A 27,010-nucleotide genomic window follows, 5' to 3' on the forward strand; every position below is an offset into this window, starting at 1 on the left:
CCTCCACTCTGCCCCCCCCCTTTGTCAGACCTGCTTCTGGAAAAAGTCTTGCTGTTCCAGAAAGCAGTGCATTAATTCAACATGGGCTTTGTTTTACTTGTCTAAATATTAAGCAGAGAAAATAACTGTCCACAGTTATCAAATGTGCTCATCTGCAGACAGGAGCTTTTCAGCCTTTGTGTCTCTCTCTCTCTCTCTCTCTCTCTCTCTCTCTCTCCACACTCTCCTCCTTTTTCCCCCCCGCCTCTTTTTTAAATACCAGAAAACCTCATGCCAACAGATAGAAAAGAACATTAATGACATTTCTTCTAAACAGTTCTGTATTGCACATGCTCTTTCTTCAACCAGCAAGAGGCAATAAACATTTACTACTTTCCTTGGAGCACAGAGGAAAAGGAAAAAAATATGAAAAAAAAAAGAAAGAACAAACTAAGTCTGAAGCTGCTCTGTGCTGGTTTGATTTAGCATGGCAAGCTGCCTTGCACTGCAAGTGAGAAACATTTCACCAGCATCAAGGACAATCAGGAAGAAGAGTGAAGACAAAGGGAGAAGTCCTGTAAGTAATGGAGAGGCTTCTGAAGAAGGCAGAGCGGCTCTGGTGGGATGCATAAAACTGTAAGAGCGCACAAGCACACCAGCAACACTGGATTATCACCAGTACCAATCAAGGTTTCTTTCCACAGCTGGAAAACAGGCTGCAGAATGACTCAACCCAGGCTAGGATATGGGGTTCAAGCATCAAGGCCAGCTCAAGAGGGGGTTCAAGGCCACTGGGCTACACAGCGGTCTTCCCTCTATGCTCTGTCCATCTCTTCCCATCACCTCCCTCTCTCTACAAGTTAGGCAAGCAGTAGGAAAACCACTAGTTTCCAAGTTATAACTTTAACTCTTTCACAGAACACCTTATTTCTTCTGCTAGCAGCTACTCTTAAATAATAGGCTCATTTGGCAGAAATTCAGCCCATATGTCACTATACTGTTGATATGAATAACTTTAAAGTACTTTCCTGCTTTGTGACAGCTCCAGTTGAAAGTGTTGGGCACAAAACTAAAGCAGTAATAACTTTTGTCAAATATCTGGCAAGTAAAACAGGCACGTAAACTCCCACTTTTCCCAAACTGTAATAGCGCAAGTGACTTCTCATGAAATTTGCCTGTAAACAATCCTACATTCTCTTCCAGGGAAAGTTCCAAGTAAACGCACGTGCACAATTAGCATTTTTCCTGGTACAAGAGAACACAAACTGCAGCTTGCAGGTCTAACAAGTGTCAGGACTTCAGAAAAATGCAAACGTTCAGGCTTCTCTTCACAATCTGTATTTGTATTACTGGAGGTTCATAAAGTATAGACAAAAGTTTAGAAAATGTACCACATTTAAAAACATTTAACATTCTAAAAAGAACAAGCTCTGCAGCTACATAAGAAACATAAACCAATGTAATCTCTTGGATCTGGGCACACCACAGACCATTTTAAAGAGAAAAGTTCAGCAACAAATGTCATCTGTTTCTCTTTGTAAAAACAGACTACAGCTGTTTTCTTTGCAGATTTTTTTTAAGCTTTAAAAAAAAGGAGCACTACCATGATATTCAATAATTTGTCTTTCATGTTTCTTATTCACAGACTTGGTAACTTTGCTCCCAGATATCTGAAGTTCAGGAATTCTTAGCCTTTTTTTAAATGGCTTTGAGAAGGGTAGAAATAAATAAGCTGTATGCTGCCCCTGATAATTCTCCCCCATTAAGCAGTCTGTAACAGGGAATAAAACACCCTTCCCTTCTGCACTCAGGCTCTTCCCGTATTTTTAATATTCAAGTCACTTAGACATTCCAGAACAATGCTCAATTCCTTCAGTTCTTGCTTTTAAGTGGTTCTAGCATAGACCTAGTCAGTAAAAATGCTTATTAGTGGTACCCAGGGATAAATATAAAGTGAAGCATCCTTTACAGCTTGCTTTTAAACTCCAGTGAACTCTCAGAGCCAACCTTTCCAACAGCAGGGACTATCTCAAGCAGAATATCGCTGGGTGGGAAGAATTTCAGCCAAAATGTTTAATTTAATTTATTTCCAAGAAAGAGGCCAAGTGGGGGAGGGGAAGCTGTTTTGCCTGCATCGAACAATTCTGGCAACCTCCTCTTTGAGCAGCTCTAGCTCTTCTGTGCTTTGGAGCAGGACCTTGAAGGTTGGCAGGGGGGTACGTGTGTACATTTCATGAGTTCTGTCATTTCAGTACAAACCCACCCAAATTTGGCCATGTTAGATGTCTTTTGAGCTGGGATGGGAGGGAAAGAAGGGAGAAAGAATCTCTTCTGACCTCACATAAACTGTGATTTGTTAGAGAACAGCAGGCTGGACACCCAGAGAGACTCCTGCTTTCAACAACCACAGACTGGAAGGGCTAGATGTCTGTACAGGCTACAGCTATGCCAGACAATGAAGCCACTGTCTCCAACCTGCCCCCCAAGTACTCAAATAACTTTCTTTAGTCCCAATGAGCCTGCTTTTGTAAGAGCATCCCTATTTCAGATGACATTAACCAGCTTGGCTAGCTGTGGCTGAAATGCACTGGAGAAAGCTTATAGAAGCAGCTCAGCCATGGAGGGTGCCCAAAACCCTGAACTTGGCATAAACGGCAGCATCTCAAGTGCTGAGATTTAGTTTGAGATAAAGCACATAATCTTCAACACGCTCAAAAACCCAGCATTTCTTGGGCCTAATAGGGAAGAAACTGTTACAGAACAAGAAAAAGGCAGGGATGGAAGAGTCTAGGGGAGCCTGTGGTGGAAAAAAAGACTACCAGGGAGGACCCTGTGACACTGGTCAGAGAACAGGTCTGGAGAAGATGCACACAGATGCTGGGACTGCAAGGGGGAAAACCAGGGAATGCAACTTAGGTCCTTGAGTCTTACCAGTCAACTATGCTAAGGGACTGATCACACAGTCTTAATATTTTATGGAGTTGTTTGCAATACTGTATGAATACTAAATGATATATTTGTTTGAACTAGTAAACAAATTATTTAGAAATCTGAGTCTCAAAAATTCTGCCTGTTGAATTGCCAAGAAGTATCTGTCAGAATTTGACAGTACAAAATATGTGACTCCCTAGCTCTCGGGGTACAGAAATAAGCCCAAGTTCTTCACAAGCCAGCATGTGTATGTATGGAGGGGGGTGTGTGCTTTCGGGGGTATTTGATGGCTAAAAAGCAAGACCTTGTCTTCTGAGAGTAATTCCAGTTGCTGCAGGGTGAAGCTACAGTAAGAAGAACACTACTTTTGGTGTTTGCAGCTCCAGAACAGAAGGTGTTCCCCCCAACACTGCCACATTCCGTCAGACCAGCAAAGTTAAAAAATATTTTTAAAAAATTGCTGCTACTAATAGTATTTTAAACACCTAGGACTGACACCAAAAGCTCCCAAAAGCTGTGAAGAAGTCTGTCTTTAGTAGCAAGCACTGCTTGCAAGGAAGAGAGGGGCCTGAAACTGGAATGATTCTCCTCTCTTCACACCAAGCACTTTTCCAGTGCACCCATCTCTGACCATGGCTTTTTGGCATTCTTCTCATTTTAACAGCCTTGAAAGTATAACTTGTCCTTATTGAGGTAGGAAAGACTGAGTATGAATGAGCCCAACGTTAAAACACAACAGATGTGAGCTTCCCCAGGCAGCACAAAGTCAGACTGCAGTTACCCTTGGTTAATTAGCCTCCAGCTCTTGAGGTGCCTAACCTTGGCTCTGAGACACCCTCAAGAAGCTGTCATGTATGAAATCCACATCTGAACTCTGGAGCTTTGGCCTCTCTATCAGAGTGCTGAAAATGCAAACCCCGGTGCACAACAGGCAAAGCTGCAGTGTGGCTCTCAGTACACCCTTGGGGGCTGGCGCCATAGGAAGCTATTAGTTCACCTCGACTCTGCTGCCTGTTGACTATCCCGCCTAGTGTCCATCGCCGGTCCAGGCGTCTCAGATGAGCCTTGCGTCGCTTAGAAACTAGTTTGGAACATGGATGGAAACAAAAAAAAACAAAACAAAAAAATGGGAGGGTGAGGAAATAAAACAAAACATGGCATTTACAAGCACTGGACTTGTTAGCAGATATGGGTTAGGTGGGATGCAGAAATTTTTAGTTTATACAGTACAGTTGAACAAGTTAGCTTCTTGAGCCTGAGCAACATGAACAACCTGGAACTGTTACAAGTTGTAATGCTTGCTACTGGTTTTCCTTAAAATAAAAAATAATTTTAAAAACCCCAAAGACATACACACACCCCAGAACAAGCTGCATGACTGAGGACAACTTGCCCAAGAAGGCTGCAGTGGCAGGACAGATCAGCACCACTGCTGTTGCAGCTTCTAGTTAGGCTGCATGATCCTTGGAGAACTCAGTCTATTACACATGACATCAAGCCCAACAGGGCTCTAATCCTCTCTAAGTAAGTTAACACGCTATAAACAAAGAGAGGGGGGGAAAAGGCAGCTTCTATTATGTGAGTTCACTTTTAACAGCAACACTCAGGAACAGAGCCCAGGTGAAAAGTGACAGATGTCTGGTTGCTTGCAACACATGACTCACAACCACTGCCACACCTAATTCTCATGATCCAGACTTCTAACATATTGATTACAATATAAGGAAAAACCTAACCTTCAGTATTGAGTAGGCTCAATAAGCTAACAAGTCAAAACTAAAAATTAGTTACACACTGAAACAATAATTTATACGTAAAATACAAACAAAAGACAAGACACTTATGGAAATGGCATTGTGAAAGCAGCTGTGCACAGAGGACACCACTTGTTTTCTGGATCACATATGCAGAACTGTACTCAGTTCCTTCTTTTGCTTGTGAAGGTGTGAATGACACAGGAACCATTGGACTGGCAAAGAAACACAAGCACTTTCCTTTTACCATCCAAGGACTTCCATGCTATTTCGGCAACTACTGCAAGGGTGCTGCCACAAAGCAATGCAAAATATTACACTTCAGCTATCGCTAGGGTGCGAACACAGCCATTTTGCTAGTGATGCTGGAAAGCTGTTCCTAAACTCTGATAATCACATCATTAATAATCATTCAATTCTGTTTATGTGTACTCATCTGGTAAATATACCCTTATATTCATGAGAGCAGACACTACTGTTTTTTAGAACTATGTTATGTAGACAATCAAGCACAGCAAAATTATTTGATCAGGGAATGATTAGCTGAAGTAAAATGATTAATAACTTCTCCAAAAAGCAGCTTTTGCCTCTTTGCCCTTTATATCTATCAGGGGCTTAGACCACACTTCTGTAATCAGCTCACTCTCCTTAACTCCTCCTTTGCTGTAAAGCCTAACCCTTCCCTAGTTACCCTAAGTGGGGATGTGGTGAGTGTTGTTGAACAGACAATGTCTGGTGTGTGGTACTCTGTACTTCCCCTTTGATCCCATGTGGGTCAAAGAGAAGAACCACAGATGTTCAGAGGAGCTGGATTTCAAGTTTATAGATCACCGTATTTTTTGGCAAAAGGAACTCAGTGATCCTCTTGGAAGCCCATGGTGGCACAGAAGATGAGCTGTCTTCACTCCTTACCAGTAGTGTTTTCCTTACCAATTGGTTTAACCTGGTGGCTTTCTCCAAATCAACATGACATTAGACTTCCAGTTACACCATGCTACACAAGAGGCAACACAGGACACCTCAGCAGACATACAGCTTACAGCAGAGAGGGAAGTTAAAACTACATTCACAGTAAGGCTCCCTGCATTAGGAGGTTTCTATGCAAGAAGGGAAGAGATCAAAGATGTTGAACTTAAAGGCTTGTGGGAAGGAGCAGTGTGAGGGGGGAAAAATTTGCTTCAAGTGTCAGAGCAGTAACCCACAGCTCCTTGCTCACACAGGGAGCCATGGACAATTCAGCTATCCAGGAGCACCCCTTGACCACAGTGGGTCACACAGATCCACCACACCATGTCCTTCACACAACATATGACTATTCCCAGTGATAGCCCTTTTATATCACAATGATGATTTTATATTAATCAGTTGGGGTTTTTTTTCTCCTCAAAAATACTGAATTTTGCCATCCGATCCCAGACTTGGACTCAGTTGGTCACTCCACAGTGAGTCACCAGAAAGGTTATTTATCAACAAGTGTCTAAACCTTTCCAGACACCATTTTAAGATGTTTACTTTAACAGATCCTTTGGCTGTGAATGTTTCTTTAGATTGCTTTCTGAATGTTTTCCAAGCCTTATAAGATGGCGTTGGTCTAAACACAGGCCTAGGTAGCAGTCGACTGTCTACACCCATCCTGACAAAAGATGTTGTGCAGGCTCAAACACAGGGAGAAACACTTTTGTCTTTCTCAGAGACAAGACTATTTAAACAGAAACACATGGAAATATTGCTATGTAGAGGCAGCATTATTGGTAAGCTGCATTCATCACCTTCTTATCTTTACAAGGGCCTGCTGCAGCAGAGCAGACCATTGGGTCTGCCTGGCTTCTGAACTTGTGCCAGGCCGATGGCAAATGGCAAGGGCCAAGCAGCTGATACAGAAAGCTGCCTGCAAGAGTGTTTCTACCCTTTCAAAGTATCAGAGCACAGACTGCACAGATGCAGGAGGTCAACACCTCCAGGAATCACTCTGAAACTTGTATAAACTCTAAATCCAGGAACTAGGGCACTTAATCCACTTAAAGTGCCTTCCTCCTCAGTTATATTGGAGCACCTTTCTCCCGCCTACTGAGAGAGATTTGGCAAGTTTTATGTGTAAGTATGTTCACTATGATACACTTTTTTTTTTTCCAAAGAGTGAATCTGAATTGTCCTTTCATCTATTATGGAATAGCTATTAGGAGAAGAATAGCCCAAGTAAAGAAGAACAAAGAAGTCTCAGCTTATGTGGTTAATATAATACGTAAAACACAGTTACTGAAAAGCAAGCGAAAGCTGAGGCACATCAAAGCATTTGCAGAGGTAATGCAATTAGATTTGTCACTGACACGGAACTGAACAGAAAGCGAAGAATAGGCTCAGGTTTCAGCATATCTGGACTTGGAGCAAGGCAGGGAGCATCACCGCTGACCACAGCTGAGGAGAGCAGTGTAACAGATTAAAGGGGACCGAGAGGAGAACGATAAGGAACATTTGATGGATTTTCCATTACCCAGGAAAGATTGCTGTGAGGCAACAGCCCTGTGCAGAGTATACTCCAGAGGGCAACATGAAAGGCACAGGGGAGCTTGAACTGAAAGCAGCTTAAGCAATAAGGCTGTCGAGCATGCACCATATTTAAGTCAGAAAAAGGGAGGAAGCTACAGACCAACAGACAAGGCACTCTTCAACTCTTTCAGGAGCAAGCAATAAGTTTTTGTTCTTTACTAACAGGGAAACTTTATTAACTGCTTTTGCATCTGCTAAGATGTTGCATCATACCAGACTGGTTCTGGGCCTACCAGTCTACAGCCAGTCTGTCTCTAAACCCTAAGTGACCCAGGATATGGGTAGCTTTGAACAGGGAAAAATGAGTTACAGAGCCAAAAATTTCAATGCGCCACAGATGTCACCCTTGGGGTGTTTTGCCTGTGTGCTATCTTAATGGGCAGATGGTCACCCCAACACGTTCCTAATCCTCCTGCCTGTGCTAAGAAAAGGTCAGCTGAGTTTCCACATACGTTTTACATAAGCGTCACATCAAAAGCACCTTGGAATTTAGCAAGAAATTCATTAGAATGGAGCAAATCATAATAAAAGTGTCCTTTGTACACAGTTGCTACATGAGAAGCCCATTAAGATGTGGTTAGTCTTTCATAATGGAACAGAGGAACATGTGAGGTTGTACTATTTCATTTCTGGAACCTGAATTAAGCATCTTTAGCCAAAAAACCAGCACACATGACAAATGGCATATCTGTTTTAACAGAATGAGACCACACCAAATAAAATTACCTTTCCACACAATCATAAACCACATCAAACAGCAGTGAAACTAGTTTCAAGGATTAATTAAAAAAAATGGTAGTGAGAAGCAAACTGTAATAAGAAGCAACCATTAAAGTTAAATCTCACTTCTTTTAACTGCCTGTGGCTCTAACAAGCATCTTCTTCCATTTAAAAGCTCTCACTTGTATGATTTCTGCAAACAAGCCATGCAAGTTCTCTCCTTCCATGGACATCAGAGTCCAAGACCTCTACCAGAACATACTGCTTGGACTTCCACAGAAGTTGTTCTGTGATATGCTTCTTAAGGGTATTAACATGAGCATCATTTCAACTCTTGAACTTTTTGTCACGCTGACAGCCCAAGCTGGTCACAAACGGATTACAGGCATGGTACTTCACTTCAGTTTCTTCTGTGACAATTTATTTACTGATACAAGATGGGAGAAGAGGTTTCTGCATTGGATTAACAGCCACAAGTGGCAGCAAGAGTTTTCAGTTTTCCTATGGAGGGGGAAAGCACAGAGTAAGTGAACACCAGTTTCCCCTTGATAACAAAAAGCTTTCCATACCTTCCCCAAGTTTGGAAGTGTTGATGTCAGAGTCATCTCTGGTTCCATTTTGGGATTCCAGGTATGTAGCTGGGACCCAACCCTGCTCCTCTGCTGTGCTCACAAACCACCAACCTACAAAAAGAAGCAAAAGAAGTTGCTCAGTCAACATTAAGATGAACAAGAACAGCAACATGCTACTGAGATGATGGCACAGGGTCACCAGCATCAGTGCAGGTTTGAGTTATTCTCCAGGAGAGGGGGTTTAGTCCTATTACCCCATTTCTATCAGATACTCTCACAGTGGTAACCGAGTGTGCAAGCAGGCCTCATGTAGGTTGCCACGAAGCAAACATCAGTTCATTTTAATAAACCTTAAGTCTTATCCTTGATAACTCTGATTTAAGTGCTCCAATTCAGTTTCTTTTCGCAACTTGTACATCTACAGTATCAAAACATTTTGTATGTGTACATATGTGTATGTGAATGTACAGAAAATAGCACAAATATTGCCCAGATCTTAATATGAGGTATCACAGAAGTCAAAAGATGGAAATAATTAAGACTTTAGTACAACGGTACAGATTCTGGAAAAGAATACAAAATAATAAATAAGTGCTTCTAAAGCACTAGTCACCACAGCCAGAGTTTAACAAACATGACCTGAATTCACTGCCCTGGGAAGCTGGAAAGTACTGCACAGAACAGAAATAAGAGAGAAAAGCTAACTGAAATATGACTTCAGGCCATAAGCACCAGTTATTTGCTTTCCCACCTGAACATCCAAGTTTCTACCACTGTCTTAAAAAGAAAAAGTTAAGTATTCACCAACTATACTTATGTAACCTTTAGGCTGCATCCATGAATGGATGAATAAAATTACAGATGAGCCATCTTTAGGTTAAATGCATCCCAACCATAACTATTCTTGCCTCTCTTCTTGCTTGGCTACATCAATTTTTTGAATCCTTTACTTGTTTTGATGTAAAATGACTCACCCAGATATGAGCAAAACCAAGATTCTGCTCCATTCAGGTAAGGTCAGGGTTAAGTTACAGGACAATAAGAAGCCAAGCAGGTAAAACCATTTCTGTTGTTTTCTACAATCTCTCAGTCTCCTCCAAAAATGCAAGTTGCATTGTCAGGACCATGCAAACTATTGTTCAACACCAGCCTTTCAGCGTCGCCAGAGGGAGTTGAGAAAATAACTATTTCTGTACACACACCTCAAAACACTTTACAGATTTTAATGGCTGCCATAAACCCAACAAATTTCACAGCAGACTCCCAAGCCTGCTTGCGATGAGCAAACGCAGGAATGAGCCAGCTTGGTTTGTAAAAAGATGGGGCCCAAAAACAAGAAGGGAGGCTTTGCTGGGTTCTGCCACCATGCAACATGCAACTTTCTTTAAAGGAAAAAAAAGAAACTAACTGAAACAATGCTCAAGTGTTCATGCTAAAAGTCACCCCAGTTTGTTCCAAATCCTGTCATGGAAGATTTTTACTAGAGGACAGTAGTTACAAACCCCCGTTTTGCTCCCTGGGGCTTGAGGCAGGCAGACAATGCGCCCCAAGCAACAAACCCCTCACTTGCCACCACACAGCTCCTGGGTAGCTCTATTTATTTACTCTCAAAACTCAGACACAGCTTTCCATTTTCTGGCCCAGCAGAGGTTTGGAAACTTTGCTTCACAAGGCTCATGGTTGGAAAGTTTAAATTTAGTTAATTCCTCCTCAGCAGGAGGTGGATTCTCCTGCCACGAAGCCCACAGGAGCGAACACGCAGGATCTGCCAGACCGTTTCAAAAACACATCTTCATGGTTGTTCCTTATTTTACCAGTAACGTATTGACAAGGGTAGCAAACACAGTTTAACATACATTTATAATTAAGCACAAAATGTCAGAAGCTGGCTTTCAGCTGATAACAATTAGACTGGAATAGTTTATGTAAACTCTTCCTCAGAAAGGAATTAAACACAATTGCACAAAAAGGACTTGCCTACACTTAAAATGTGTGCTTAGGCCAAATTCAAACCATGGTAAAACTGTCTTTAGAGGACCGGATTGCACAGCCTTGACACGAACCCGATGCTAGCTCATTTCGCAACACAGCTCCTCTGGATTGCCTTGCTGAGCTGCATCGTGGCCTTGGTCTTCATCATGTAAGGTCTTCTGTTTGAGGCCATACCTGAGCCTCCATCCATCTGAAACAGAGCTCTCTGCTAAAAAACAACCCCTCGCCCCCATGCCTAGCCACGCATACACATCTCCCCCCTATCACTGTACCTCCCTACTGCCGCTACCAGCCCCTGAAAAGCCTTGGCAGGGAGACCACATGACTCCACTGATCTTACAACTAGGCTCTCATGTACCAGTTGGGGGTCAAGTGACATTTGAGGCAGGTTACAGTCAAGTAACGCAACCAAATCCATTGCCACGCTCAGAGAGAGCTTGTAACAGTCTGAGGTTTTAAGCTGCCTTGATTCAAGTCATCACTGAGATTAAAGCTCCTAATTGCCACGGAGTTATAATTTTATAATTATAAGTTATAATTTCTTTGTAAAGATTTCCTTTATAAACTATGTGCAAGAGTAAAGTATAAACTACGAACCTCCACAACTACTGAGAAATCAGCAGCATTTGTCCAGGTTCAATGAAAATCAGCCTCTGCTTTGAAATTCCCTTCTCCCATTTCAAGCTTGCTATTCCAATGAGTTGCGTTAAAGTCTGTCTTTTGTCCTTCTGAGAAGCATGTTCACAGAAAAAAGTATGTTTTCAATAGTCTGAACAACCGAGAAGTCCGAGAAACTTCCACCAGCATCCCCCGACAGCAGAGAAGTCAAAAATGGATGCTCACAAGCAAGAGGTGCAAGGTGTTCGAGTGGCCGAGCAGACACTGGAGAGGCAGCTCACCCCTTATGAGGCAAAAATCTGAATTATGATGGCACATCTAAGCCATAACCCTACAGAAAGGTAATTACAGCATAGTGCAAGAATTAAACTCTTCGCAGAAAATGGCTGAAGTGCAGACAAGTTCCCCAGTGCAGTCCTTGCATGGCAGCCACAAACTGCAGAACTCTGCCCAGCTGACCATGCAATACTTGCTCTGCACCATCCCCTCAGTAGAAGCATTAGGGCAGCTGACACATGGTCCTACCACCCTTTCCCCACCACCACCAGGTTCATTGAAGTTCATGGTTTGCAGTCAAATTAGCTAGACTGGCCTTTGTTTGCAGAAAGTCAGCGCTATAATGGTGCAAACTACCTCTTGTCCCCTCCCCAGCCATCTTTCCCAACCCAGAGCATCACAGAAACGTTGTTAGAAAACTTGCTTTTGAAATACAGAACAAAACATTGCATTTATTTGGAGTTCTCCCTCTATGCTGGAGTTCAGCTCAACTTCACAATTCATTATTAAAACCATTCTGCAGCAACATCTGCAAGGAATTATGCAAAGTTATCTCTGTGCACTGCCAAGCCAGTCTGAGGTTTGCTTTTGCACTCACACCATCTGTAAAAATTAGGCAGTGCCTTACAGCACAAGTTAACCCTTACAGATGCCCCTGTCCCTCAGGCAACAAAACACAACTCCAAAGCTGATGTGGCATGCATGATTACACTGAGACTCCTCAGCCTTCATCCCTGATAAGGATTCAAAGCGAGTTTGAGCCTCACACAAGGCACACAGGGAGTTGTGGCCACTGCATCCAGACCAAGCTCAGCTTGAACTTTGCTGCATTACTCCAAATCCTGCCTTAATACTAATCCAAGAATATGAATTTTTAAGGTAAGAGTGCAATTTTCTTCCCACATATGTTGACTCTTTGGTTGGTATCTGTCAGCATTGCTAGCTGCAATAGCCAAGATGTCTCTGCACTCGGAGTCCCTTGAGGTTCTGGTAACTCGCAGGCATTTTCAGCATGGAGCTACCTGACTGCAACGATTGCAAAATGGATTGGTCACACTGGAGAGTGAATAAATGACAAAAATACTTTGATTCTAAAGATCATGCTTCTTGATTTTGACTGTATTCTCAGTACTCTCCCCAAAAGGCTTTAAAAAACAAAATAATTAAGAAACTCACACAATGGGAAACTACTAGATTGTAGGTAAAGGACTATATAAGGCCAGGTTGGACAGGGTTTTGAGCAACCTGGTCTACTGGGAGGCATCCCTGCACATGGCAGGGGGTTGGACTGGATGATCTTTAAGGTCCCTTCCAAACCAAACCATTCTATGATTCTATATTTTATGCAAGTTTTCTTTATGTTTACATGCATCCTCACCCATCCATGCCTCAATATTGTCCCTTTCTCCGCACCAACAGAAAAAATAGCTATTCCTGTTGAAGTCTACATAACCATAAGATGCTACAAATCACTTTCTTTTTTAAATTGCAGAATCATGCTGAACATTGGTTTCTAATTCTCCCCTCAGCCATTAATTTCTCTGTAGACTGACTGCCAATTTATGTGCTTAACTAAAGTAAACAAGAAGGACAGCAACACTGTAAAAGGGAATGGGAATCTCTCCTGCATGAGTGGACCACACATCCTTCTAAACAAATACTTAAATACCACTCCACCTCAAGAGTCTTGGAAAAATCCCACTCAAGCTGCAGTCTGATACATTTGACATGCGCTCTTTGGGCTTCAAAGAGCTACTCTGTTTTAAGTTCTTAAATCTTGGACCAAAAAAAACCCTCAAGAGATAGTTCCAACACTTAAGTCTTCCTACAAAGCAGTACTAGATGCAAGCAGGTCACTCCCAGACCTGGCATACCAACGTTTTCATGCCAACAGCTGATTACTTTCTTTCAGAGATGTTATCTGCTTCATTAAAAACCAGCTAAGGTGAGCATATTGCTGCACAAGTGAAGGTGCTTCTTTCTCCACCCCTCTAGAGCTATTCCCACAGAGTACAAGTGCATTTGATACACATAAGGACGTCAGCTCTAATTGCCTCAGACAGGTCCCCAGAGAATATGGGGAAGCAGAAATATAAAGAATATGGGGAAGCAGAAATATAAAAAGACACCAGAATAGCATTTTGCAAGAGGGATTTTCTGCAGAAAACACATTCTCACACCTGCTTCCTAAAAAGTTTACTGCAGTGCCTGTATGCCGTTAAACATTATCACTGTATGTGCTGGCTCTGCCCCCTGTAACAGGCTCCTTCAGGTCCACACACTTGGCAAAGGCCCTGGGTTGACAGCACTGAATTCATATGAAGGCCAATATCTGATTTCTGAGCATTTTGTCCTTACGATTCATAGAAGAGGCATCTTTCTTTTAACTACAGAGATTCACACAAGAGGTCTTCCTAGCATGGAGCTGACCGTAGTTTGAGGTACAGAAGTCTGTGCGTGAGTCACTGCACAGCAGACTGAGGCTGTCGTCTCAGCATGAATTATTAAAGTTGGTGAAATAGTAAAGGCAGCTTTCATCTTTAAACACACAATGTTTCTCAGCCTGTGTGCATGGCAAACTTCACTACAGTCACTCTCAACCACAAAACAATGTTTGTCTCATTTTAAAGATGGAAATGGGGCTCAAACAAAGACATGCTCAAGGAAGAAAGATGTGCTTGTTGCAGACATCCTACCTTAACACAATTAAGATCCACAGCACAGGTTCACAGCCCTTTACATGCCATACCCAAAGCAGATTGGTCCACATGTTAGGGTTTCAGCTCAACTACATGTCATGATCCTTCACAGCCAGTTCACAGCCTACAGCTACACGCTAGGAGCATGGTTCATGTGGGCAACCATGCTTCCTATGGGAGCCTCATTTTGCAAAGTGTTGCAGCCCCAACTGCCTGTGCCTGACTGCTCTCACAGACAAGAGAAAAGGTTGTTACCTTGCTTGCAACTACTGTGGTTGCACTCTACATACTGAGTACTGCTTTAGGAATAAAACTCAACACCCCAAGTTACTGCTTAACTCCAAGAGATTTTTAAATTTGCTAATGAAATACCCCAAGAGCCCCACAGAACTGTGATAGGGCAGAGTAATTACCTTTCTCACGTGAGAGAAAAAGAGGAAAAGGAATCACACCTGTCTGTCGTTAAGAATTACACCACAGAAACTTTACCACCCCATAAGATTTGAAATTTAATAAGTGATCCCGGTACCAAATACGCCACAAGATCTGACAGGGCACACATCAGAAACCACACACCTGACTGTTCAACAGCAGTCACACAGCTACATTCTGCCCAGCAAGCTACCTTCAGTATTTAAACCAGAGTAATAGTTTTCTTATTTAGTGGAGAGAGAACACAAAGAAGGAAGAAAGACTGCACACTCCTGTGCCTTGCTCCAGCATTCAACTAAAATGTACAGGAGTGCCTTGAAAAACATAATAGGAACCCCAGCTTAAGAGGATCACTGAGGAACTCTGACAGCCTGAAGCACACAGTAAATGCCCCTGGAAAGACTTTTCTTTCCGTCCTCAGGGAGGGTCTGAAAGCTGAGTTGTGTTCTCAGAGTACAGGCTGCAGCAGTTTTTGCTTAATTTGGTGATGGAAACAACACTCGAGAAGAGGGCTTCCTGAGGTAAGGGAGGAGATGGGGAGCAGAAGGTGGGGACTTCTGGAATCTGTTGATATAATTTTTTGGCTATTAACAGAACAGCATTTTGCCTTACGGAGCTAAAAGTTGGAACAAAAGGCCAAGAGCTGAGACCACTGTTTGCTGTTTTCCAGCAATATTTGATAGCAACTGCAAATGCTTAGGACTCAGCAGCAGCACAGGGAATTGCTTTCCTTGCACTGCGTTAGGTATTATTGAGTTCAAGAAAAATCGGAGTGAATCCCAGAGTTTGGGTGCTGTAACATATGAGAGAATAGAGTTCTCTCTCCTGCAATGACTGGCTATTAAGGTAACAAGTTGTTTTATGGCTGTATGATTATGGATTTGCTATCCTAATCCTTTTGGTCATTCTTCTTTCTCCACCTCTACTGCTAATCACGTGGCATTGGTAGATGGAGACTTCTCAGCTGTGCTGTCAGCATATTTCCCCTTTGCTGCTGCACTCCAGCTCCTATGGTTGCAGGGCTGACTAGCATGGAGGGCCCGCTACATGTGAATAAATATCCTAGTTATCACTGCCACACAGCTTTTTCCTGGACCAAAAGCAGCTGACTAGGTGTGTACTTAAGTGGTCAATACAGAGTCCCAAAGTACATCTCAGATTCTGGCTTGAACATCTAGCTTGTTTGGATTGGTTTCACATCACATTATATGCATAAACACACACGTATACATGTGGAAATTCACACCCTGACCTCTGCATTCAAATACATATTACCCTAGTCTTCTACTGGGATTGGAACAGTATTTCCTTGTACTTCTGGAAAAAGTACAAGTGTTCAGAACATGGGAAAAATTCATGGGAAAAGAGAAAACTGGATAATATACAACTCAGCTCTAATACTTTATGGGTTACATCACTAGCAGAGACGATGGATATTCATAGTATTGGACAACTAAAACAAGGAAATACCACATTACTGTATTTGTTCAAATTTTGTAAGCTAGTCAGTGATGAGTCTTCTAGAGGTACACATTTGGAATAATATATTAATCTCTTATTACAGTTCTGACTTCTTGTGTAGAGATATGGGAGGGAGGGGAGAGTTAAGCACACAGTTTATCTTCAGGTTCTGATAATACTAACTGATAGTTACAAACTTCAAGTGCTATTTGCTATGGCCTAATCGTTACCCAGAGTCTTACCCTCCCTGCTTTAAAAAAAAATAAAAATAAAAGGACCTCAAATTTGTGTATTGACACAGCTGGAATAAAGGAATCTGCCAAACACGTTTTCAAGAATTGGCATGTACATCCTCAAGGCCATCATATAATCCAGTACAAATTACACAAGTTGTAACCATAAAGCAAAGGAGTAAATGCACTACCTATTATGTTAACAGCTATGGCAAAGTCTTGGACATTGCCTGTAAGTCCCAGATCAAGTCCCACCACACTCCAGGTCACCAGGTTTCCCCAAAAATATCACGCACCCTGGGCTCCTCAAATCAGAAGCAAAGGAAAGCACCAATTGTCCATGGCCAACTCCAAAACCCACCAGCCAACATGCCCAAGGTGTCGGCCAGCAGCCCCAGACCACTGAAATGAGGGGATCTACAAAGCAATGAAGTCAGCCACTTATACAGGCCAGTCAGCACTAAAGAACTTACAAAAAAGGTTTGCCAAGGCTCAAACATCTCATTGGTTTCTAAAAATAAATTTAAAATAATCTTTCCCTTCCTGCTTTACTTGGTTTCAAAAACACCTAATGCTGAAACTGTCTATGGGATGTGAGCTGCATTCCACGTAGTCCAACATGTTTGCAGCTTGCAGCCTCTGCTCAGAATAGGAGCAAAAGTAACTAAGAGAGGGAGTGCTTTACTCAGAGGAAATATCTCATCAATTATGACAAGGAACAAAGCTATCTTTAGGTGGGCATACTGTATTGTGCAAGCAGCCTGGCTGCAGCTGCTAGCCTGTGAATGCTGAGTACTGCACAGTAATTGGAGTAAAACAAGGTCCACCCATAGCCCAGTGGCTTTCAAGAGGTTACTGACTTGCGCTGGTGTACTAGCCAATGCGGTCCTGCCATCCAACCCACAGTACCAACTCGGGTATTGCAGAAAATACCTGTTTTACTGATCACAGATTTTCCTTTTCTCATCTGGTCTGCTTGGAAACAGGATTTCTGGTCTGACCTCAAGTTCTGGTTACACTACCTATCAATTTTCACCGTTTCTTGCAATCTTTTTTTTCTTTTGGAAAGTGACTGATCTGCATGCATCCTTCAAAGACGACGTCTTTGTGATTTTAGTAACCACAAGGCAAGGTCAGATTGCTAGAAGGCAGACACAGACTTAGCCAGTATTAAAAAGCTGTACTTTTAGTCTGTACAGGCATTGAGTAGTACTGGAAAATATCTTCCTTTCTTCTTTCCCTTCCCCCAAAATGTTCTTTACTTCAGCAGGTCCCAGAAATTGACTAGTGAGGCTACCAACTGCCCCTAATGTCTTTCAGTACAGCTTTCCTCACCATGAAAGTTCATGGGGCACTCTCCTTCCTCTATGCTCAATTACAGCCCAGTCTTTCATCTTCCACTTCCAAAAAGACTTCTGTCCTATGTCTCCTTTAGTGTTTCTACTGTTAGGAAAATGTAGCTCAAGCAGGAAGGTTAAGAAATAAATCCATTCCCTATCTTCCTTACCCTACTCTCCTTGAAGCCTCACACCCCTTCCCTCCTCTTCAGCAGCCCATCATTTAGAAGCTAAAATCTATAGAACTGAGGTTTTAATGAACCTGCCAAAATGATACTGTACACATGTTGACATAAATCAATAATTTACAAGAGCTCCCAACCACAAGTGGGTTTTCTGGGGCATGGATAGAGAAGGATGCCAGCACGCAGAGCTGGCATACAGAATCAGGAGGGCAAACCCAGCCCATGGCACCAGACGAGTAACCCACCACCATCAGAAAGGCTGTGTCAGTACAGCCAGCTCCTGCAGCAGATTTCCAGAGGTATGGACAACTAATTACAGAAAAGGCATGCAAACAGCTGGTTTTCCACCCCACAGGACATGGGGAGCTCAGCCTCAGGAGCCAACGGAGACTCTGTATTAGTCATTACCAGTTGTGGAGTTGTGTTTTTCTGTGGTCAGCCAACAGGGTGCAACAGTCAAGCTCACAAGTAATTTCCTTTACATTCACAGGACTTAATCTTAAAGCAAACACATTCTGCGTCCAAGCTTTCTTTAGGAAAACATGAATAAGCTTTCAAATGGGGCTCATAGTAATCTGGTCCAAAAGATTACAAATTACTTCCTAGCGGTTTAAAAAAGTTACAGACCCCCAGCCCCAGCTGATAGAAAACAGCCTTCACAGGCAGCAGAGAATAGCCAATATTTACTTCCTGCACAGATTGACAAAAGTTGCTTTTGTTTTAATTTCTTATTCTGAAGCCTGTAGAGAACATGATGTCAGCTGCTTACTAGGAAATCCTCAAAACCACACAGAATCAGGAAAAAGAGACTCTGTGGACTATTAATGATCCTAGCAGGGTACCAAACAGCACTCCAGGTCCTATTGTCTAAATCACACAGGAATCATGTATTTCAGTCAAAAATACATCTGCCACCTCTGAGACAGACTTCTGTTGTCTCAGGACAGAACACAGCAACACTGGACAAGAGCTTGAAGCAAGGAACAAAGGCTATACTATATCCAGCAGAAATCAGAGGATAAAGCAACCAAACAGTGATAATAGTTCAGTCTGAAGCACATCTGAGTCACCAGATTAAAAATGCTGTATTTCACAAACAGCTTTTATGGGATGCTTCTGGACTACAATACTCCTGCTAAAGGAACGGAGACACCTCGGCTTGCCAGTGCCCAGCACAGCGTGCAGAGCAACACTGCTCTGCTTCACTTAGATAGCAATTTGTGAGATGGTTATTTCCATATCCCGGCTGTTCCTCAACGCTCTGCTGTCCAAATACAACTTCTGTCCAGCTCTATTTATTAGCTAGATCTGGCAAGATTGTAGCCCAGATGGCACGTTATCACGAATACTGATGTAAGCCAAACCAAATGCTCTGCTCTTCCTCCGACATCGCTTCATTGCTTTTCTCCCGAGCTACATTCAAGCCGTGTTTCTGCAGTGACTCCAGGAGCTGAGTCTCAAAGAGCTGCCTGCACAAGGCTGCAGGACCTGACAGCTTCAGAAATGAGGACCAGAGTGATGAATAGCAGGCTACAAGAGCAGCCGGTGCATTAGCAGGCTGCCAATTAATGAACTACATTGTATTGAACAAGGACATACATGGGCAAGTAGTATCCCTTACACTCCCCAGAAGAGATTACAAACCCAAATCAGTATTTTCTGAAGGGTTTTTCCAGGCTTCTCTAAAATTTAGAGGCTTACAGACTTGTTACTATATTTTGTTCAGCAGAAAGCTGAGCCAGTCCCATTTTGAGCAGATTATGGAGAACTAAAAAGAGAGAAAAAAAATGGGGGGGGGAAGGAGGGAGTATTTGCCATTTACCTTTATCTATCATGAAAACCCAGTGAGAACAGCTTGTGCAGGTGGAAACTGAATTGGACATTCACCTTTAAGAAAGGGGAAATTGCTGCTTTGAGGTCTACGTAGGTGAATTCAAACAGGACTTACTTACCAGGGTATTCCATCAACTCTAACAAAAAGGTGCATCAGCAGCAAAAGAAGAGAAGGTGAATATAGGGAAGTTGTGTGAATATAGGAAAATAGGAAAAGAAGGTGAATACAGAAATAAATAACAAAAGCCTCTGGAAAGATGCCTACCTCCCTGCCTCAGCAAAAAAGCACTCCTGTTGCAGAAATTACTCTGTAGACAGCCAGATAACTAAGCACTTGTTTCTACTCATTCTGGCTTAGCCTCTGGATAAGAAGGCTACATACTTTGCTCAAGCATCTTTGCAGGGCTTTTGCTACATGATAGTTAGCCTGTCATTTCCCTGCAGCTTGCATAGCTATCTCACCTGGGACATGGACTTTAAAGACTGCTATTTAGCCTTCGGTGCTCCTTACAGACTGGAAAGGCAGCCTGGACTCAGAGCAGAGAGCTGCTCTGCCTTGAGCGACTGGAAACACCTCACTAAATCCATCCTGCACCCGGAAACATCAACAGCAACATTGCTATTAACCCCTTTTCATAGGGAAAGGCTGGGTTGCAGCGGCCTCAGTTGCTGCTCTGACTCCACAAAGGTACTGTTAAGTGCAATAAGTCCCAATATTTAAACATCTTTATTTTCTGACTCTCCTTTCTGTCTTTTCAAGCTTAATCAAACAAAACCAGAGCAGGCACGAAGCACAGATTTTTCTGGCAATAATCAGTGAGGCCGATCTTCTGAGGCTAAACAAAGGTTAGCAAGGCAAACTAATGAGGTGATAAACAGAAGAGCTGTCAATCTCCACGCATTTCACAGAGCTGAGACAAGACGAATACATCATTGTGAGGCTTATTCCTTTCCATTAGGAATAAATCAACCGTGAAACAAGGGCAAGAGTAATGCTGTCCTTGGGCGAAAAGCTGAGGTTTGCAGGCCCACCATTACAAACACACAGGCATTATACAATACAGCACCATTTAAAATAAATAAGCAGCACAGTAAGGGATTACCTAAACCTGTTAGACAGATGATATAGAAGCATAGTGTTTATCTTTTCAACAAGGAGTCACTTAAGCTTGCCCTCTGAATGCATGCAAGATTAAACCCTTCCCACTCCCCAGTACAAGGCTACCAAAGGAGGACTGTCTGTAACTAACCCTGGCCAGACGCTGCTGCAAGTGTTATACGTTCCATATAACTTCTTATTTCTTTGCACAGGCAACTGCTATTCCCAAATCACTCTGATGTTAACACCATGGAAAGCCTTGAGTTCAGGCATTTTGCAACCCTGTACTTTTCAGGATCTCACTTTTTTTTCCTCCCCCTTTTTTCCCCCAAAATGCATTGGTTTCTCCTTCTTATTTTGGAAAAGCTCAGCAATGGAGCACAGTGGCTGCATGTTCACGGCAAGCTGAGAAAGCAGGGTCCTGCTGCTGGGGAGCTGGCCTGGCTTTGGAGAAGTCCCTGTTAAGAGACCTGAGAACCAGACCAATACTTTTTGTGGGAGGAGTTTTTCCCTCCCCAATTTCCAAGTCTTAGTTACTTCCCTCCCCAACCCCCACCACCCAAATTTGAACAGTGTTTCCTTTGTCTGTCCCTTATGTAGACTTCCATTCTCTGGAGACAAGGCCTAAATGTCTAGCACAACAGGGCCTTGATCTCAGCTGGGCCTGAGGCAGTGCCATAAAAAACAAACGGAGATCACAGAAGCATGGCTCTTGCAACGTAAACCAGCCTGGATAGTAAATAAGTCTTTGGATAGGCTTGTTAACTGACATACTAATTACAGTGTTGGAATGCTATGGTTTAACAAAAGCTTACACGGCCTGACAATTTATTCCAAAACATCTCGTTTAGTGACTTTATGCACACATTTGGAAGGGTAAGCTGGAGTTCACTGCAATAGTAACGTGAAGTTTATGCAACAGTGCACCTCCAGCAAGACCAACTGAACTACTAGCACATTTTAGGATGCCTAATGAATTGACATTTCCTTAATATGCTTCCTTCCCAAGGGCTGTGGGCAAGCACAAGAGGAAAGAACCCAAGCAGGGTAGAAAGGAAGTACATACTCCTGTTGCTGCTAAATCCTTACTGGGGAAGAGGATTTCCCACTGCGTTTCAGAGATCTACACATCCCCTCCTTGTCTGCATGGGTTTTTCAACACACACTCACTCTCTCAGGCTACAGCTCAGCAAAACATCATGCAATGCAGCCTGCAGCAAGCAACCAAGACCACACCTTTTTGGGAAGGATAAACATCACTTCCAAATCCCCTTCTAACTTATGCAGAGACCCTCAACACCAAGTGTGAGGGGAGCCACCTCCAAGGCACACTACTGTCTTGATTAATTTCTTGGTCATCTTCTGACTTGTACCTCCCAAAGTTTCAAAACTGCCTCCTGATGTTCCTCAATCCTGTAACTTACAGCGCAACTCTTTTGTGCTTACAAGCCATTTTCATGGAGATCATGCTTCCTTCGACTCACCTATTTGTCACCACTTGCTAATGTAAGTTAGTGAGTGGGATTACCTGGTACCAACACACATAGGCTGGAAGCACAAAACAAGCTTTTTGATGTGCTTATTTTGGGAATGGCCACACATCATACTTGCAGTAGTTCATGTCAATTATTAGTTAGTATTAATTACGCAGTGTTAACTAAAATCTGCTCTGCTAATGAACTTGTTCATCCAGATGCCAAACAATAATAGAAATTGGTTTAATAAAGTTTGGAAGTCAGCTTCACACAGAGCTAAAATTAGAGGCTTAATTCTCTGTCCTATCAAAGGTCAGATTTGTTGATCATCTGCCAGCATGTGTTATCTCAACTCTAAGCTTTGTCCCTACTTGTTAGTCTACACTTGAAGCTGAAAGAAAATTAAGATTCAAAAGGAGATTCAACATCTGGTCTGCCCTCTTGCCTCTCACAGATTATTAATGCTACAACACCTGGCTCACCAGCGCTGTGCGTAATAACCTTTAACAGCCTTCTCATTCTGAGGAACATGGCTTTTTTCCATAGCTGAAGTTACAGTATGGAGGCTATTCCAGAAACACAGACATTGGCCACCAATATCTGAGGAAATAACATACGGACATCTTAACCTGCTTTTCAAGATACTTGTTGAAGAACTGGCTGACAGGAAGGTTGAAAGATTCAACCTTGCAACATTTGTCTAGTTAGACTTCAATTTTTTATTTTATTTTATTTTTCCAATTTTTCCCTGCCACTTCAGCTTCTGCAGTTACTTTGGCAGCACCTTCCAAGAGTCCCAGAAAATCTCAAGGATGATCCAGACAAAAATCTCAGATATTTCTGTCAGCCTATCACATCAGCAAGTGAGGTCAGAGTGACCAAGCCAAAGCCTTAAGCATCACCATCATTTCAGAGTATGGTTTGACTTCATGACCTGTTTTCTAGTTTGAACAAAACACAAATCCATATTTTCATATTTTCCTAAAGCCTGAGAATACCTAACCCCCATGAGGGGATGTGATCCGATTCTGCTTGGATGAAATGAATGTGACAGAGAGAGGGGATCTCAAGAACACCTTCCCACTGCAAGAAGCAATTAGTCAATTTTGCTCACATTTGTTTCTCTTAAATCCTGATCTCTAAGGAGAATATAATACTTATTACAGTAACCTTAGAGCTCAGTATGACATTTGACACATTTGCTGATGTGACTTACAGATGTCAGCGTGGCTATGACTTACTCCAGGCAGCTGTGTCACACCCTGCTCCTTCCCCCAGGAGATACAAACCTCACACCCGCACTCCTTTTGTTCCTAGTATCTCTTTTCCATAGAAAATAGGGTGGTCAAAACCATTAACCAAGTTGGCTTTGCTTTCTTACCACTTTTGCCCCTCCATCAGCAGGGCAGCCCCCTGCAACATGGGAGTCAGAGGAAGCTGAATCTACCATCAAGCAGAGACTGTCTCCATTTCTGGCCTGTCTTCTGTCCAGAGGTAGCTCTGGTGCTTGCCAACGTGGCCTCTCCACCACCACAGAGAATGGAGTTGCTCATCTTTCATGCCATTTCCACCTCTACTTTCACACTTGTAAAAAGGTTCACATTGCAGTTTACTTATTTCAAAAAATAGGAAACTTTTTTTGACCTGGATTATCTGAGTAGCCTGTAGTCTCTTATTCAGTAAAGTTATTTAGCAGGAAAACAGTGAAATGCCCCCAAGCTACATGTTCTAGTCAAGTGTAGGCTTAAGCACTTTGCTCAGCTGAGGAGCAGAGCCAAGGAGTGAGCAACATCTTTAAGAGACAAAAACCCCATCTGCGAGGAGCCACTTGTTCCTTCACAGAGGGCCATGCCTGCACCCCAGTGCCATTAGGCCTTTAACTTATCACAGCTTTGCGCTGACACTTCAAGCCTCGCTCGCTTTCTCCTTCCAACTATGTCTCAGGCCTTTGGATGAGCCTATGCTTATTTATTCGCAGCTCAGTTTTCAAATCTTGAGCCAGAGCCAGCAAAGCAGAGCTGCTTCTCCAGATGAGGTCCTAGAAATTAGCTACAAAGGTTTCAATACAGTAAAGTCAGAACACTGCATCTCCTCCTTCTCCAAACTAAACAAGGGTGTGCAAGGGGCACAGGTATCATGTAGCAAGTAGGAAAAAAAGCAAGATGAAGCCTTTATGGCTGGCAAAGAAGTTACAAAACCCACTTGCAACCCAAATATATAAAGGAATTCAAAATATAGCCTACCTACATACTCCAAACACTGGGCCAAGGTCAGGGACCTGTTTCTGGTTCGAGTTCAGGGGATTTCTCATCTTCTATTTAAAGCCACTCTTCCTTCGATGAAATGTGGATAATCCCAGCCAGTTGCAAAGTCAGCAAGCAGCAATACAAGTCGAGAATAAAGGACACTGACAGCCCTGCCTTCAAGCACTGCTTGGGTACCTTGGGATATATGGCTTATAGCTGCACAATTAAGTGCTGCATTGGGTCTTACGAGTATTTTTGATCTTCAGCTTCTGAGAAGCATTGCTAGGCCAGACTACTTCAGCAATATTTATTCTTTCTAAAACAGAAAAACATGCAGAAGAGTGACAAAAGTGTGGGCCCAGATAATTGTTTCTGTACCTGTAGCTATGCCATTTAAAGTGAGATCAATAGAAAGCCCTACTTTGCAATAAAGATGCCCGTCTTCAACCAGAGCCAGAAGTCTCAGGAGCATGACATTTAATTCAGATGTGGCAAAAGACTTCTTACAACACAGATGAGGTATTGATTAAAAAGAACACCAAAAAGAAAAGCAGCTGATGAACCCCCTGCCTGCTCAAGCAAGCTGCAATTTTGAAGGAGAACAAAATGAACTTTGGTTTGATTCTTCTGTGCTTGGAATTGCTCTGCAACAACGATTCCCTGCTGCCAACACACACTCCAGCTCCGAGAGCAGGGATGACAGCGTCCAAACCAAACACACACGTGGCTGGAGAGACTCACGGCAGATTAGACAGCTCTCCTTTGTACCGATACATAAAATACATCTGGGGCACCCCGGCTATATTAAGGGCACATTCCTTGGCTGAGACGATGCTTGTTGAGCACCACTGCACAGGCACCAGTGACGCTCATCTCTGGAGCACTGATACAGCACTTCCAGCAGCTCCCCAGACTGGCAGATGGAGATCCCTGGGAATGAGACTTGTGAAACACCCCTGAAGAACTGATATTCTTACTCAGATTATCTAAATCCCAATGTGGAATATGTGCCAAAAGCATCCTTACTCTGAATCACAATGAAATGCTCAATAAGAGGCTGGATTTACAGAAAGCCAGCTGCAAGCAGAGGCAGTCCTTGGTCATCAGTGTCACAAGCATTGAAGAATCTACTCAGACCTAGATACAACTGTATGTCCAAGTCAAGCTCCTACCTCAAAGTCCAATACTTCAATCATGTTGTGCATCTGGAATCAAGCTGTTGCCACTCCACACAGGACCTCTTTAGAGAGTCTATTCTCAGAAGGAAGGGCTGCAAATAGCCCCATTTCTCAAGGGTTTTTGTGCTTTCAAATTTCTTTTAAAAAGAAGTTTTTTAAAAAAAGGAACAGAAATATTAGAAGCCAACATTACAGTGGTGGTATCACCTAATGAGAAAATTAAAAAATAGAATATGGAGTTTCCTTATTATCCATTGCATTAAATATCAGCACTCTTTTAGCCACTTCATAACTGATCCATCAAGAATGTATGAAAGTTTACACTGAATCAGAGTTTAAGGGTCAAAACCAAACCAAGTGTACCAGGATCTCTTTTGGGTTGTACACCACGACTTTTTCATGGATTCAGCAATAAAACTTTCAACTGCGCAACATGAATGTCCAGTTTAACATTAGTAAGTACTAGTAACATCACTGCCCATGTAAACCAGAAGTTATTTGATGGGGCATCAGAAGATTTAAGAAAATAATAGACATGTCCATCAGCAGTGAGCTCTTGCCCATGCGGAACAGCCTGTGCCAACAAGAACTCCAGCACCTTCCAGTCCTCTTTGTGCAGTCTTGCCACAACATTCACACTTTGCAGTGGTTTCAAGTTTCCAAATCAGAAGCTTTGCTGGATTTCCAATTTCTAGATATCTCCATGCCAGCAAAAAAAAATTATTCAGAAGAATTTTGATTTTTCCAGACTGCATACCAGGCTTAATTCCTTATTCCCCGTTACTATTGTCTACGAGTTCACTTGACAGTTTTCAGCTCTTCAGATTTACAGCCATTCCTAGCAAAGTATTTCATCCATAAATAAATGCAGCCATCCTTTTTCTGAAGGCAAGGGGAAAATATATAGAAAGCACACAGATGTTTGGCAAATACATCAAAGCTAGGCTAGTCAGTACAAAAACCCTTCCCAAAACCCCTGACATCCTCAGTGCTTTAACAATACAGTCAAATTTTAAATATGAACAGAGAGGGTTTCCAAATGGGTACATAACATCTACAATAATAAATTAATTGGAAGTATACAGAAACCTGGACTACAGAAAACCGCACAGTGCATTAAACATCTTCATGTACCACTTCATTCGGTGAGGCCAGTCACACTGAGTCTGAGCAGATCTTTGTTTTTCACATTAATATGAAATTAGATGAGGCTGGGCAGCAATATCAACTCCTAGCCAGTAGGAGGAATCAACTTACTGCCCTTGGCAAAGTCACACTCGTGTTCTCTGCTTAGTTGGAGAATATGGTATTTGGCTCTTTGAACCCTGCAATTCACTGCTGACCCATGTACATTCACTTAGATGCTCTTGGATCTTTGGAAAGGAGAGAACACTTTCCCCTCCAACAATATTTCATAACTTTAGCACGTAATACCTTTTCCAA

General features: G+C 42.6%; 1 protein-coding gene across 1 annotated transcript in view; it reads right to left on the reverse strand.

The window, feature by feature from the left end:
• SH3PXD2A (SH3 and PX domains 2A) overlaps positions 1-25,585 on the reverse strand; it is a 44,590-nt gene extending 19,005 nt beyond the window's left edge. Inside the window, exons 1-5 of the mRNA XM_010184746.1 lie at positions 25,562-25,585; positions 24,768-24,891; positions 24,637-24,705; positions 8,501-8,614; positions 3,908-3,991 (exon numbers count right to left, since the gene is read on the reverse strand). Coding sequence (XP_010183048.1) covers positions 3,908-3,991; positions 8,501-8,614; positions 24,637-24,705; positions 24,768-24,891; positions 25,562-25,585 — 415 coding nt within the window. The remainder of the gene's footprint in view (positions 1-3,907; positions 3,992-8,500; positions 8,615-24,636; positions 24,706-24,767; positions 24,892-25,561) is intronic.
• Between the last annotated feature and the right edge of the window lie 1,425 nt (positions 25,586-27,010).

The sequence above is a fragment of the Mesitornis unicolor genome, unplaced genomic scaffold (genome assembly GCF_000695765.1).
Source record: "Mesitornis unicolor isolate BGI_N332 unplaced genomic scaffold, ASM69576v1 scaffold23035, whole genome shotgun sequence".
NCBI lineage: Eukaryota > Metazoa > Chordata > Aves > Mesitornithiformes > Mesitornithidae > Mesitornis > Mesitornis unicolor.